General features: G+C 30.1%; 1 protein-coding gene across 1 annotated transcript in view; it reads right to left on the reverse strand.

The window, feature by feature from the left end:
* LOTGIDRAFT_232969 (hypothetical protein) overlaps window positions 1-16,094 on the reverse strand; it is a gene marked incomplete at both ends in the record, with an annotated part of 39,555 nt that overhangs the window by 17,408 nt on the left and 6,053 nt on the right. The window contains 2 exons of the mRNA XM_009058339.1: window positions 14,713-14,799; window positions 15,683-15,760. Coding sequence (XP_009056587.1) covers window positions 14,713-14,799; window positions 15,683-15,760 — 165 coding nt within the window. The remainder of the gene's footprint in view (window positions 1-14,712; window positions 14,800-15,682; window positions 15,761-16,094) is intronic.

The raw sequence follows: 16,094 nt of genomic DNA on the forward strand, positions 1-16,094 counted from the left end.
AAAAAGAAAACAAAGTGGTAAGTGAGTCAGACATTATGAGGCTTTTCTAGAATATAAACTGTTAAAAAACCCAAGAAATTCCGTAATTAAATCATTCTAGACCAATCAGTTTGATTATATTATTGGCCAATTGCCAAAAACTCTTCTATACACTAAGGGTGTTATCTCTCACTGTCATGCAAATTCTAGAAAAACAAACTTATCCAGTCTGCAGTTGTGTACATATTGAACAAACTTCATTACCTTGTCTACAAACTCACAAAGTAATCAAAAGAGTAATGAATTTAAGACATTTAAATTGTAAATATGTAGATTTACATTGAATATTTCAGAAATCAATGCAAGAAAAAAAATTATTTGAATCGCTCTTCGCTTGAATTTTCTCTTACATGGTGTGATGAATATTTGGAAATAATCTGCTAAAAATGGAAAATAAAAAAAACTGCAGTTAGATTTCTCAAATACCATATGTATCACAATTTTAGTGTTCAAATAATTAACTAATTTACTATACCTCCATCTTCACAATGGTCTTATACCATGAATTCAATGGCAGATTTTCGTGTTTCACGGTCATGGACTGAGTTATATGCCAGTGAATACAGACAATCATAGCCCTCGATTTGATGCTTAATTATTTTTTTAAAGTATTTTAATCGAGGGCTCCAACAGGCTGTATTCCCTAACGTACAATTCCATTAACTTTCTTAAAACAAGAAAGTAGGCCATTGCAGTCAATGCATAAGATGAAGATGTAATACCTTGACCGTTGTAAAGATGCCAAACTTCTTAAATCTGATATTGTCGGTTAAGAAATTCGTCCGATTGTTTTTGAACTATCACTAACTACTTTTTTAATGGCAACATGACATAGTCTACTGCAATGATTTGTTACATATTCCAGAAACATCCTAATACAAAGTGATAGAGCTGAATGATATTGAGATCTCAGATGTACCAACAACTTTATTTTAGAAAAGGATTGTTTCCACCAATTCATACAAAATTGTTTAATGAATTTTAAGCTTGAATGTTTCTGACCACAAAATAGCAATGAATATAAGTATAGTGCTGACATTTGTAAGATAATTATTTAGATGGTGAGTTATGGAGATACCAAGATTAGTTATAACAATCAATATTACTGTTGCATCATTAATGAAATAATAACACAGAAAAACTACAAATAAGTCTCTGACATTTTCTAATGGAACATCAACAAATTAAACTAAGTGATGTCATCACATATTTTACTCTTGACTTTCAATCAAATAAATTGGGAAGAGGCTAAAAAATGAATGCACATTGAGAAATATCATTAATTGCTATAGATTTTCATTTCTTCATTTCGGGGAATTTAGTTAGATCGTAAAAGATTTTATTAATGGAATTACTTAAAATATGAAGTTTTCTCGGCTATATTTAAACTACTAATCATATCTCTCAAAAACAGACATTATTAAGAGATGACAAATTCTCAGTCCTGATTTGAAGAAGTCTTAAGTCCTACATTTTTTTTTACCAATATTATCAATATAAAACTATACAGTAATAACAATTTTTCAATATCTTAACTATTCTTTCAATATCTGAACTATCCTTTCAATATCTGAACTATTCTTTCAATATCATTACTATTCTTCCAATGTAGACAAGCTGCTTGTTGGCAGGCTTGTTTGTTGGGTTCTACTTGCAAACTGCAAAGTAGATTATTCTTACCAACTGTATAGTCGTTGGTAAGAGACTGGATACGGACTTCTATCGGCTATGAATTTACTTTCCAAATAAGATAACAGCTAAGATATTAACAACACTTTATTTACATTCAATAACGGGAGATCTACACTAATCCAAGAAGTATACCCAAGACTCTTAGAATATTAGAACGATCCAATCTTCTCCCCAGCTAAAGAATGAATCCTATGTCCTTCCTCCTTCCTTGCCAAATCGAGAGTCCTTTCAAAATATGTTTTCGCCCTATATATATCCTCCGATAGGTGTCGCTCTGAACAAAGAAAATAATTTGAATTTCCCTCCAAATTTGGGCCGACATCTGGAGACACTAGTCTATTTTCTATTTTTACCAAGTACTCAATTAACAATACCCAAGATGTTAATCTTATAGTAAGTGCTTATAGGTAACAATAGACCTGTCCAGATAATTCTAGATTATAGTAAATGCTACTATACCCTTTTGTTCCATTACGACCCCAGGAGGTAATAGCATTAGCGGTGACATCTTTCTCTCCAGTCTGGCAACTTTTTACAACATACAACAAGGCTACACCAATATCATTCTTATTCTTCCAATATCTTAACAATCCTTTCAATATCTGAACTATTCTTTCAATATCTGAACTATTCTTTCAATATCTGAACTATTCTTTCAATATCTTAACCATTCTTTCAATATCTGAACTATTCAATATCTTAACCATTCTTTCAATATCTTAACAATCCTTTCAATATCTGAACTATTCTTTCAATATCTGAACTATTCTTTCAATATCTTAACAATCCTTTCAATATCTGAACTATTCTTTCAATATCTTAACCATTCTTTCAATATCTTAACTATTCTTTCAATATTTTAACTATTCTTTCAATATCTAAACTATTCTTTCAATATCTAAACTATTCTTTCAATATTTTAACTATTCTTTCAATATCTGAACTATTCTTTCAATATCTGAACTATTCTTTCAATATCTTAACTATTCTTTCAATATTTTAACTATTCTTTCAATATCTAAACTATTCTTCCAATATCTTAACCATTCTTCCAATATCTTAACCATTCTTTCAATATCTTAACCATTCTTTCAATATCTTAACTATTCTTTCAATATCTTAACCATTCTTTCAATATCTTAACTATTCTTTCAATATCTTAACCATTCTTTCAATATCTTAACCATTCTTTCAATATCTTAACCATTCTTTCAATATCTTGACTATTCTTTCAATATTTTAACTATTCTTTCAATATCTAAACTATTCTTCCAATATCTTAACCATTCTTCCAATATCTTAACCATTCTTTCAATATCTTAACCATTCTTTCAATATCTTAACTATTCTTTCAATATTTTAACTATTCTTTCAATATCTGAACTATTCTTTCAATATCTTAACCATTCTTTCAATATCTGGATCAAATATTTTTTTAATATCTGAAATCATTCAATATCGGAATGCAAAATACAGTCCATATCAGAATGCAAAATACTTTCAATATCTGAATGCAAAATACTTTCAATATCTGAATGCAAAATAATTTCAATATTTGTATCGAATATTCTTTCAATATCTAAACTATTCTTTCAATATCTTAACTAATCTTTCAATATCTTAACTATTCTTTCAATATTTTAACTATTCTTGCAATATCTAAACTATTCTTCCGATATCTTAACCATTCTTCCAATATCTTAACCATTCTTTCAATATCTTAACTATTCTTTCAATATCTTAACCATTCTTTCAATATCTTAACTATTCTTTCAATATCTTAACTATTCTTCCAATATCATAACTATTCTTCCAATATCTTAACCATTCTTTTAATATCTGAACTATTCTTTCAATATCTGAACTATTCTTTCAATATCTGAACTATTCTTTCAATATTTTAACTATTCTTTCAATATCTGAAATTTTTTTTCAATATATGGATCAAATATTTTTTCAATATCTGAAATCATTCAATATCGGAATGCAAAATACAGTCCATATCAGAATGCAAAATGCTTTCAATATCTGAATGCAAAATACTTTCAATATCTGAATGCAAAATAATTTCAATATTTGTATCGAATATTCTTTCAATATCTAAATATTCTTTCAATATCTAAACTATTCATTCAATATCTTAACTATTCTTTCAATATCTTAACCATTCTTTCAATATCTTAACCATTCTTTCAATATCTGAAATCAAGAACAATCTAACACAGTGGCACCACCCCTTTCCACTAACCATTATTTTGTTCTATTCATCATAGAGGGTTAGACATTATCAATTAGACAGAAGATAAATTGACTATGTTACTAATTAATTATCTGACTTCCTTTTAATTAATTCTTTTAAACTATTCTAATTACCACTATTCCTTAATTACAATCTTCAAGGACAATATCAGGAAGAATAGAGATCAAAAGGTCAACTTGAACGAAAATAAATTTCAATCCATATAAATGATGTATATTTCAAATAAGAATTACCACATAATCTGATTAACTACATGTATATGGACTCTTCAACAGTAGAAGACTGCATAAGGCATCCTTAAAGGACAAGAATGTCATGTTAGTGAAAGCCACCACAGAAATATAAGTATTAACACATATACTCTAGGAATATTTACATAGGGGAAGGGCGTTTACATGCAATTCTTTCCCTATGTACAAGATAAGAAATTTGAAAAGGGGGAAGGGAAAAAGCCAGGCCAGCCAGTTCTATAATCCACCAACTAAACCTTGGAATCAGTCTGAAAACATTTTAATATAACATGGAATTAAAAAGAGTCATGATTCCTGGCCTTTTGTGTAGAATAAAATATGTCTGATTAATAAGTCTTGGAGTGCCTTCAGGAAACAAAATTCTTAAAACCTTCACACACATAAAACTGTATGTTATAAATACCGAATCCATCAAGTTAATGGCAACAATTTCCCAATACGCTGAACTTTCTCATTTCATTACTAGTGAAGGTGGCTCATAAAATTTCCAACAGAGTTGTTAAGCATGTTAACATCTATCAATGGATTAAAGAATGATTTTATAGCTTTCTCCTCTGATAAAACTACATGTTCATATCTTACACACAATATGGCTCCAATCTTTATTGACCTCAACAATCTAATATGATTTCATCATGCAGAACTGACATGTTGTTTGTCTTGCTTTCTGAATTTCATATAAAAATACGACTTAGAAATATCAAGGGAAATTACTGAGATGAACTAACCTTTGAAATTTGAGATTCAGTGATTTCACATCATTTTTTTTCCCTAAGCTCAGCGCTAGCATTATTTTGAAGATTCCTGTTTATTACCTGTTTTTTGCCAGTTGGTCTTGGAATGAAGTAGATATAAATAATGTAGATGAGTCATAGTTTACAGAATAAATTCCTTTGAATATTTCATGCTATAATCTAAATCATTGCTATAAATACACGAAAGGGAATTGCACAAACAATATTCAATATGTAATTCATGAGAATCACTGCTGGCTTGCTCAGTTAAAGAAACCCATTGTCATAAATGGCTAATTTCTCATGCATTTTTTAATACAAGTCATAAATCTTGTGAAAAAAAACCCAGAAAATTCATGGAATATCAAACATAAAATCTACTTTACAAACAAGACAAATTTGATTTCCCCAGTTTTTATGAGTGAAGTGCCCACAAAAATAATCGAAACAAAATATTAAGACCAGTATTTCAATTAGATTAATAAAAAAAAACAATTCTACCTGGAAGAGTTCCTTTAAAAAACTATTAACAGTCTGATGTATATACAAGTATAACAACTTGCATATTGATAAATGATTAGCTTCATAAAGTTTTCAGTCAATGTTTACTATTGTCTTTACAAGTAAATGTCTATACATCATAGAATAAAATAGTCTTAAATTTTTTAGCAATCTTTATAATGATTGAGAATGCAACAAACCATATAACATAACACATAAAAAACCAACACAAAACTCACCTTTACTTTATTTCCGACCGAAACTTTTCCAGATAAAAATCACCAAATAAACTGAAGTTATCATAAAGACTATGATAAATTTATCATACTAAGTCAAGTTAAATACAAATTGGAATAGTCTAAGTAGTGTTGATAAACCAATATTTCAACATTATAGTAAAACTGAAGAGAACGTGTAAATCCTTCACAACTCTACTACAAGCTTAACATTGACTGAAACAGAAGCTAACTTCTACACAGCCACACACTTCTACTTCAAATCACAACCAAACCTAATCACTTATACAAATCAATGTCTTCCTTACAGTTCTTATCTTGATAGCCCCCAAGACAATTCTAAATTCTTATCTTACTATTATAAGACATTGAAAATGATTGCATGGTCAAAAGTTTCAGAATTCAGTGCATTTTCAAAGTCAAATTATGAATGCAGAATTGAAAACTTCCATTTTACTAACTTTTATTTTTGGCTACAAGGCATTACTATGTCTCTGAGAGTTCTGATTCTGATATTGTTCCAATATTGTTGTCAGAACTGTTTGCGAGAATGATTACAGTCTGAAAATAATGACAGGTACATGTTTGTTAAACTGCAGGAGAATATATCTATTACCACATGGAAAAATGACTAGTGGAATAGTAGATTGTTTGCCAGTAGCAAAAGTATTCAAACACTATCACAAATCATATAATTATTATGCAAATATAGTATATATAATGTAGAATGAGGCTTAGTATCACAGTCAGTCATGTTCTTGGTTACTTCGATCAACGGTGGTTGTAAGTTCTAATATCAGTTCTTGTGTAAAAGTCTGGTGAACTTGAATAAAAGATCGTTACTCACAATTTCAGTCAACCCAGCTGTAAATGGTTTTGTATAACACAGAAAAGAACAATACCAAGAGGTTTTGCAATGGATCAGCTGGTAGAAGGATCTATTCTGATCCTTAGTTATAATCCTTGTAAAATATAGTTGTTTCTTTTTTCTTGCATGTATTTGGTACTGACATGTCTCAAATATAATACATGCTAATTACTACTACCAGGAAGAAAAAATACTATAATATAACTGAGAAGTCACTACTAATAATACAGTTACCAGAATTTGAGCTGTATCAGTTAATAAAGCATATATTGAGATGGCTACATTAATATAATGTCAAGTTAACTGTTATTGTATTCATAACAAACCATGCATTAGATAGTTAGGTTAATCATTTATATTTCAATCAGTATTTTTACACCACAAAAAAAATTAATTAAAAAGGCCAACTGAATTCCAATACGCACTGTGATAAAAAAAAAAAATCAATTACGATACAAGAATAAAGGTGATAGTTAAAATAAACATGTCATGATTCATGACATCTAATCTAAATATCAGTAGTAAGAAATGAAATGAAGGTAGTTTTCATGTTTTTCTACACCTTTGCAAATGAAAATAAACCCACAATTTAGTGTAACAAAAGATAAATTTTGGCAAGACATTGGCATAAGCCTACTCTTTTGCCATTTCAAACTGTTGAGGGATCTTAAAACCTACACAGTCTGTAACAGTGTCTCAGTTTATTGTCCAATCTGAACAAGTATATGTCAGTCTCTATGAACTGCATCACTAATAGGGTGATGAATCTGAAGGTATTATCTTGATTGAACCCTGTACCTTTAGATTAGCAGTCCTCTAACTCACTGCAGAATCAAAACAACAGTAGAATATACAAAGACAAGTTAATGACACATTGTTACCAAGAAGAGAACAAAATATATTTCTAATATGAGGAGAGGTTCACATCAAAACTCTTGTGCCATATAAGATAGTCCAGTCGAATTTTTATTTGGTAGAAAAGTGGAAACTAATAAATGTTCCATGAGTAGCTTTTTTTTTTAGGTAAGACACATTATTAGTTTAAAAGAATACAAGTAAATGAATGCATTTAAGCATATATAGAAATCACCTTTCTACATTGGGGTTATGACTGATAATTGATTTCTACAGAAATTATTTTTTTTTATAAAATTTATTATTTATGTTAACATGTGTTGTAAAACCAGTCTATCAGCATACACTAGTCTTGTTCTTTAATTGTAATCAGATATACAAATATTAACCAGACTTTTTCAGAAAACATTGTCATATTCCTAATACCATGAATGATGATAATATGTTGATATTTTGTTTTTAAATTTTTTTTTAATCATATGTATACAGAATACATTGAGACTACAGAATACTACCAAAATTTCCCTCCTTGTACACATTTATAAGAGAAGGTGTTCCTTTATCCCTTCTAGATCTTCAATCAACTAATATGCACAAGATGTACATACCACTAAATTGTAATAATCCTGCTTCTCAAGAGAGATTTATCCCTAAATCTTCATTAATTTTCAACAACAAAATTTCACAATACCACTGGGAATAAATTCAACTTGAACAAGAATGTTCAACAGTGAATAATATTATTATTATATTATAAAGTTATATCAGCTGTTACTATCAAGTATTCTTTCTTTAACCAGCTGTTACTTTTATATTCACAATCCATTTTTGCAGCTCTTCACATTTGCTGTATAGTCAATGCTAACCAAACCAACTGCGAATATTCAATTTTTGTTACTTCTATTTTGAATTTAAATATGAATTGTAAATATGTGGTATTAATATTTCTGTATTTATTTAAAGGAAGATCAATCTTATCTTTTAATATATTACTATAATTTGTTCATATACATAACCATATATAATATGTAATTATATTATTCCAATAACCGAAGCCAAATGGTTTTATGAACATACATAAAAGTGATGAATTAAACTATTATTTCCTAAAAGAATGTTCTGGTACAAGATTTAAATGTGATATATCATTACTGGATTATAGTAGCCAGATTCACACTTAAAATTATTATTTTAACCATGGACGTGCTGAGAATATTTTCCACTAAACATCAATCACATAAAAACACAAAATTGATCAAAGTGACATCTTGTTCATCTGTTGCTTGAAATAAAATGCATACACAAAACTACATATTCAAAAAGTGCATAAATATTAGAGTTTCAAGTATCACTATACCAAGAAATAATCTCTTGGTAATAATACTTATATCTCAACAATATTCTACTAAAATACAGCTATCTGTGGCTAAACTGTAAACAATATTATATAATTATTAACATCAAAGATAGGTATAGAGTACATACTCCACAGGTGTAACAGATGTGTAAGGTAACCTTTATCTTAAATTGTTTACACACCTCCAGTTTAATACAAGTATAACTGAAACATTTTATATTTGATAACAAATATTACCATTATTAACTCATTATCAGTAATTTTCTATTTGCCAGATATTTAAAATGTACATTGGAAAAAAAAAACAGAATCTGACCCAGACATGACTCAATTCAGACAGAAATAGCTGGTAAAAATAACCAATGAAATTAAAATAATCAGTACCAACAAGGGCCAATAGCAGTGTACCATGAGGAACAAGGGCAGTGTAACAGAGAGAAAAAGAGCATTGTAACAAAAGGAACAAGAGCAGAGTAATGGGAGGAACAAGAGAAGAGTGCAAGGAGGGACGAGAGCAGTGTAACTGGGGGAACAAAAGCAGTGTAACAGAAGGAACAAGAGCCGAGTAACAAGAGGAACAAGAGCAGAATTCAAGGAGGAACAAGAGTAGTGTACCAGGAGAGACAAGAGTAGAATACACTGAGAGACAAGAGCAGTGTACCAGGAGAGACAAGAGCAGTGTACCAGGAGAGACAAGAGCAGTGTGCTAAGAGGAACAAGGGCAGTATGCCAGGGGGAACAAGGGCAGTATGCCAGGGGGAACAAGTCCAGTGTACCAGGAGGGACAAAGTATAAATCTTTTTTTCAAAAAAATGATGTCCTACAGATCTCTAACTTCCACCTGAGAATGAAAGGTAAGTGTTGCAATGTGATGGATTTGTCTCAACAATAACCATACTTGCTAAGTCTTTCTTCATTGTTGTACAGCTTTTTATGTGTCAATTTGACCCCAAGTTGTGTCCTAGAAAAGCTTTGCAGGAAAATGATAGAAACTTTGTAAATAAATGTCAGAGGATAACCGATTGAAAACTTGTAGGTTTACAATAAAAATTGCTGTCTTAACAGTAGAGTACATAATACAATCTAGCCTCATAATTCTATTTTCCTTCCAATAAGAAAGTTGAAGTGGAAATGCTCAACTATAAAAGTTTAATGATATTGATTCCAATGATACTTAAATCTTTTATGATGCTACGGAACTCTGTCGGTCTTTTATTATTCCTATGACTCAGTCATTTACTTGAATTTGATTGAGAAAAACACTAACGGAAAAGAAGAAATGTAAACAGTAGTGAATATTGAAAGGATACTGAACTTTGTTGCACACAGTCATTTATATCCTATAAATCAATGCCAATAGAAGCAGATTTGTTTTGCTAGCATGACTTCAAATACACACAAGTTGATAAATGAAACCTTAAAGGGATAGATTCGCCATTTTTCGGGGGTTGACTTTGGTTTTGAATATATGTGAACAGTTTTAAGAAGTACTAGAAATGTACAAAATTTGAGTAATTCCTTCAAAAATACCTTAAACTAGGAAGTTCACCTTCTATTTCTATATATGTCTATTTCTATACGTCTTTTACAAGTTTCAAGAAAAGACAAGTCAATTTTTTTTAATTTCAAAGGTAAATAATTTTGAATATACATGGATTTGAAGGCTCAAGCTCACACTGAGCTGTGAACACTATTACTGATTAGCTTAGCAAAAGAATTTGTTTCTGAGACTAAGATGTGATTGGTAAAAAAAAACATAGTGAACCTGTCACTTTAATCGAGGTCTCGACCACATCTATTAAAAGTTTTCATTCGAGTTCATACAATTTTTTTTTTTTTTATTTAGTGTTAAAAGATATACTTGATGGATCTGTTTTTGTAACAATATGGTCATTATTTCATTGCATGTTTATCTATCTGTTCATATAGACAGTCTGTCATAAAAAATAGAGATTTGACTTTTTGGGCACCAAAACCAGGAATTAGAATATTCCTTACCATGAAGAGGATAGGATTAAACACAAAAAAAGAAGTTTTTCCATGGTTACGAAAAAGAAAGTTTAGGACATTACATCACATCACAAACCAATGCTTTTAATTGCTATGAAAGACTTAAAATGTAGAAAATATCAAAATCTGTTTGGGTTCTAGAGTGACATAACAAATATTAAATCTATTATAGTTCAACACAGTCTTAATGAACAATGTCTCAAGATGCAATAAGATAGAAATAGACAGGACATAATAAGAAGCTCTTCAATATTATTGACTGCTAATAGACCAGACGCTTGTCATTGGTAATATATTACAAGATGGTGTAAGTTCTCAACAGACAATTAAATTAACTAACATAGGATTCAAATAGAATATCCATTAGCTCACATCTTAATACCAACTTCTTATATTTCACCCAAACTTAATGTTCTGAGACTTTAAAGTCTTCATCTGAGTGTTCAGTTACCAGTTCCAGATACTAATCAATTATAATTAGACATGTATTAAAAGAATTCAAGGAACGATTCTAGTCGAGGTCTTCTGGAATTACATGAACCAAAGATGTCACTACTCAAATTGTTCCAAGCAGAACACAAGAGTTTCAGATACATGTCTTATGGCTAAATAACAACATCCTTTGAATGCTTAAAATTAACTATCTATTTGAGGAAGGAAGGAGTAAAGAGACCGAGTCCAAAGGATCTCTGGAAGAGACACTCTTCTCTTTTTGCTTTTACACTGACCACCAGATTGTAGGGGCTTAGTACAGTAAACATACCAATATTAAAATGACATGTACCTAGACCAACTTCAACATGCAGACAAAACTACAAATACAGGAGCCAGATTTTGATTGGTGTTTCAGAAGCTGGGGTAAGCCTTTGAAATTATCAATATATGTTCAACTATTGCAGATTCCATAAAAGTCGGCAATGCAGATCTATACCAACAAACTTGTTACAAACTTGATCAAACTTGTGATGTTGTCTCGCATTCTATTTATCATTGAACAGAGATCATGTATCATTCTAGACAATTTTCCACTCAATTCTATTGGCACCCAACAATTCAATTCACCAGACACAAGTCGCAAAGATTTATTATCTAAGTAATCAAATTGTTGGTGCTCTAAAAGACAATCATCAAAACCTTATTTCCTACTATATTTTATACAAGATAAAGCCTAGTCAGACTGTAGTGGTAACTATGGTAACAACAGACTTTATACAGCCAATCAGATCTAGCAATGTTCAATACATCAAATCAAGCAAAAGTATTGAAAATCACTTTGGTAAATGAAGCCATATTCAAAGTTAATTTGATGTAGAAATTGAAGAGAAGTTGTGATGATTTAATACTGAGCAAGATATGGCTAGCAATATTCTTTCCTTTTAAATTAGCTTGCTTAAATCTTAACTTCAGGCATTTTACAGTTTGGATTAAAATCAATATGAATCTCCAATCATAAAACATAATTGTAAAGAAACGTGAATATAAGCAATCTTTATTTTGATAGAAAAATATGATATCCAGTTATTTCAAACAGACATATTCCTCTATTATCCTTAATCAAACTTTAGAAAGTTTCTCCAGGAATATTTCAGGATCCTTCTTAAAATATCGCATTTTTCTGAACTTAAAAATAAATCCTTGAATTTTAAGCGTAATGAATTACCCTTGAATTTGAGAGTCTTCAATATTCCAGTGTTTTATAGACAGCTATCAGTTTGAACATGGTGACTTCCTCTCTGATACTGTACAATAGATGTAGATAGTAGAATCTGTGACTAGTACTTCCTTAGGGACATATTAATTACTTCCAGTAAATCAGATGATTCCAGAAGTTTTCTTTATCAAGTCCATCATTCACTTGGATTAAATTCTAATTACCCAGTCTTCCTAGTATCAAGTATAGTCATTAGCAACAGCAGATTATTTCCATCAACTATGTTTCATGACCTTGGATTAGCTAGTTAGATACTTACTTACTACCTCAGGGATTGGATATTCAGCTTCAGATTATTTTACATGATTTCCTCCTGTCAATGATGCAAGTCAGAGGTGCTTAATTGTTGAAGCTATTGACAAAGAATTCTTGTATTACAGGTTGTTTAAATTAGGGATCCATTGACTGTTGGAAATTTGAATTTAGATTCAGGGGAAAAATACTGATTGATCACATCTGGTTTATTCTATTATGTCCAAAGTTCTCCATTGCCATCATTTAAATACTCTTTGAAGATGCTGAATCTTTCCAAGACATTTCCAGCCTCTGAAGGAAGATATATAGTAATCAGTTTGATGTAGCATACAATATATTACTTCTGACATGTCTTACAGATCAGTAGACCAGAATAATAACCATTATTGACTTCTGAAGGTCACAAGATTTTTACAATATATCAAATTCTGTTGGAAATGGTAACAGTCATTTTCTTTATGATTTTGTATAAAGCTTTATCATAGATGAGCTGAGTGGAATGCCTCATTTTCTCAAGGAAATTCCTACATAGACAAGGTATAATGTACATTAAGGGTGAATGGTGTACATCCAATGATTGATATTGTTCAGGAAATTGCTATTTGGGACTTGATCTCTTTCATCAATCGTCTCTCAGCTAATATTTACGTCCACTCCATCTTGATTTCTCTTCAAGATCTGAACATAATTTCACAGCAATATAATCCACTCCTTGTGCCATTTTTTTTATGATGTTCTGATCTTTTTTGAAAGAAAATAATTAAGAGAAACTCCTATAATCGCGATATGATTAAAATAATTTAAAATAAGACATGCAAATGCAAATGTTTGCCATGGTAACCAGTTTAACGAGAGAAATCTTTTTTCAATATTTGTTTTAAGATGTGCATGATGTAAGAATTTCTTTTTAAATATCTCTGCCAACACAATATGAATAATGAGTGATTCAAATCATTTTTATCTAAAAATGAATTACTCAATTGAATTATTTTAGGATGCTTTTATTTCCTTTCTTGAAAGCCTATTTTTAGTCAAGATTTGGACTTTGATGTCTGAAATTTTGATTTAGATGTAGAAGAATAATGTGGAGATAGTGGTATAATGTACAGGAAGATGTTTATATCGACAATGGTCTGCTTTCAATTTGCCAATCTCCAAATTTTTTATGATCACCATATATTAAATTTTTAACAAGACATTAAGTGTTGGTCAGGTTTTTTTGCAGCATTTTAGAAAATTTTCAATGAGACTTTTGGAAAAAGTTAAAAAGCGATTGAATTAGTGAAGTGAGTCCATTGAGTGTAAAACTAACTAGAGTTATCTCCCATATTACAATATGAACAGATATCTACATCTAGAATGTATTTTTAATTGTGATTTGCTTAGGTATGTGTGAAGTTTTCAACAAATTTGAATGTTTTTTATTTCTCTATAAAAATAACCTAAATCTCTATTGATAAGGGCAAACAAACAGTTCTTGACACCAAGATAAGATTGATTCATTGTCGACAGGATCAAACAAGTTTGATATATGCAGACGATATTTTTCTAGTCATCATTCAATAAGATTCATTTTCACTTCAATTGTATGATCAGCACATATTCAAATTAAAAACAACAGACTGGGGATATTTTATTTCCTCCTGTGCCTGCAGCCAGTCTGAAAAACTCTTGACAAGACTATAGTTTGAGACAAATATCGGCAACAAAAAGCATGTGTGCCCTCATTGTCATGTGATTAAACATTGTTGATATGTTAACTTAATTTCAATAGAGAAAAAATGTTTTATATCTTACTATGCATGTTTACCATATTGGTAATACATTAGTTATTGAAGTTTTAACTATATATCTGTGTTTTGTACTCTCTGTATTGTATATAATTCTATATCTTTGATCTTCTGAAAATAAAAATAAGCCAAAAGACAGTCCCCTATACTTACCATGATGTGTGGCTGATGTAGAATTTGTTTTAACTCATCACAATGCGTTGCATAGATTTCTGGGCAATCTTTAATTAAATGTAACACCTGAAAAAATGGAAATAGTTTACACATCACAAATTATGTATATGTATATAGCGTTTTTGTCTAGTCATTGGCCTATTAGATGTAATAGAAACTCAACCATAGAGGAATAGACTTGGGAACCACAAATTTATTTAGAAGTGGAGGATTTCTGCATAAAATATTTCTTGCATTTTACCTGAAAGTGATTGGAGTTTAAGTCTTAGTTTCTTTGATAATGCATACAAGTAATGGCAGACATCATTATGAGCACATAATATATAATCTTATCATGAATCAAATAATTTTATATATAAATTATATTGTATATGAAATAGTTTGAATCATAAGAAAATCATTTAAAGGGAAATAACTCTTTTCCTTCTTGCCATCATCTTGTCCTTGGAATGTCTGAGAGGTTCAAAATGCTCACATCAGTAGTAAACTTTATCTTCTGATTAGAACTGCCGTCTGTCATCTTGAAATATCCTGGCCGTGTATTCTCAAAACGATGTTAGCTATAGGATGTCCTAGGGTCTAAACTTCTAATACTGTTTGTAAGAATACACTGACTGACTTGAGTTGTTCAAACTTTATGAGCATAAAAATTTCTCTTTTCTATCAAGGTTAAAATATCATCCGGCATATTGATTGTCAAAATTATGAATTTGTCTTGAGGATGTAATTGCTTAGAATTAGAATCAATTCCAATATGATGTAACAGATTTAGAAATGATAATCAATCTAAATCGTTTGTAAATAGGTCTTCAGACTTAAATAAAATCAATATTGTTCATAATAAAAGTATTGATAAAATAAACTTGTTTCCGGTTTTAATGTTTCTGGCTGTTATCTGGGAGCAAAGGATGCAATCTGCAATTATGATCAAAAGTAGAACAGTACGAACCTCTTTAGCTCTGTGAACAGCTTCTGAAGGCGGTTTACGTGATGGACTAAGTGACTTGGTGTTGATTTTATCATACAACTATAAAAGAAAAATATTATTTTCAATTAGTATATTAGTCCTTTAGAGTTGGTATTATTCAATTTATGTAAGACAAATAGTTTGACAGACAAAGTAACCATACATCCACCCACATAGCAGCTTTATTTAATTTGATCATACAACAAGCCAGGCAAGGTAAATAATATTATTTATTGATGATATTTGATGAATGATAAATACTAAAAAGTTTTGCTGTTTCATATATCATAAAATACATCAAATTTTGTGTTTATTGAATGTCTGTATTCTTTGAAAAATAGNGGGGAGTTGACAAAAATTTAATATTCAAAACTTGAAAACGAATGTGGCAGTC

The sequence above is a fragment of the Lottia gigantea genome, assembly GCF_000327385.1.
Source record: "Lottia gigantea unplaced genomic scaffold LOTGIsca_33, whole genome shotgun sequence".
In the NCBI taxonomy this organism is placed as follows: domain Eukaryota; kingdom Metazoa; phylum Mollusca; class Gastropoda; family Lottiidae; genus Lottia; species Lottia gigantea.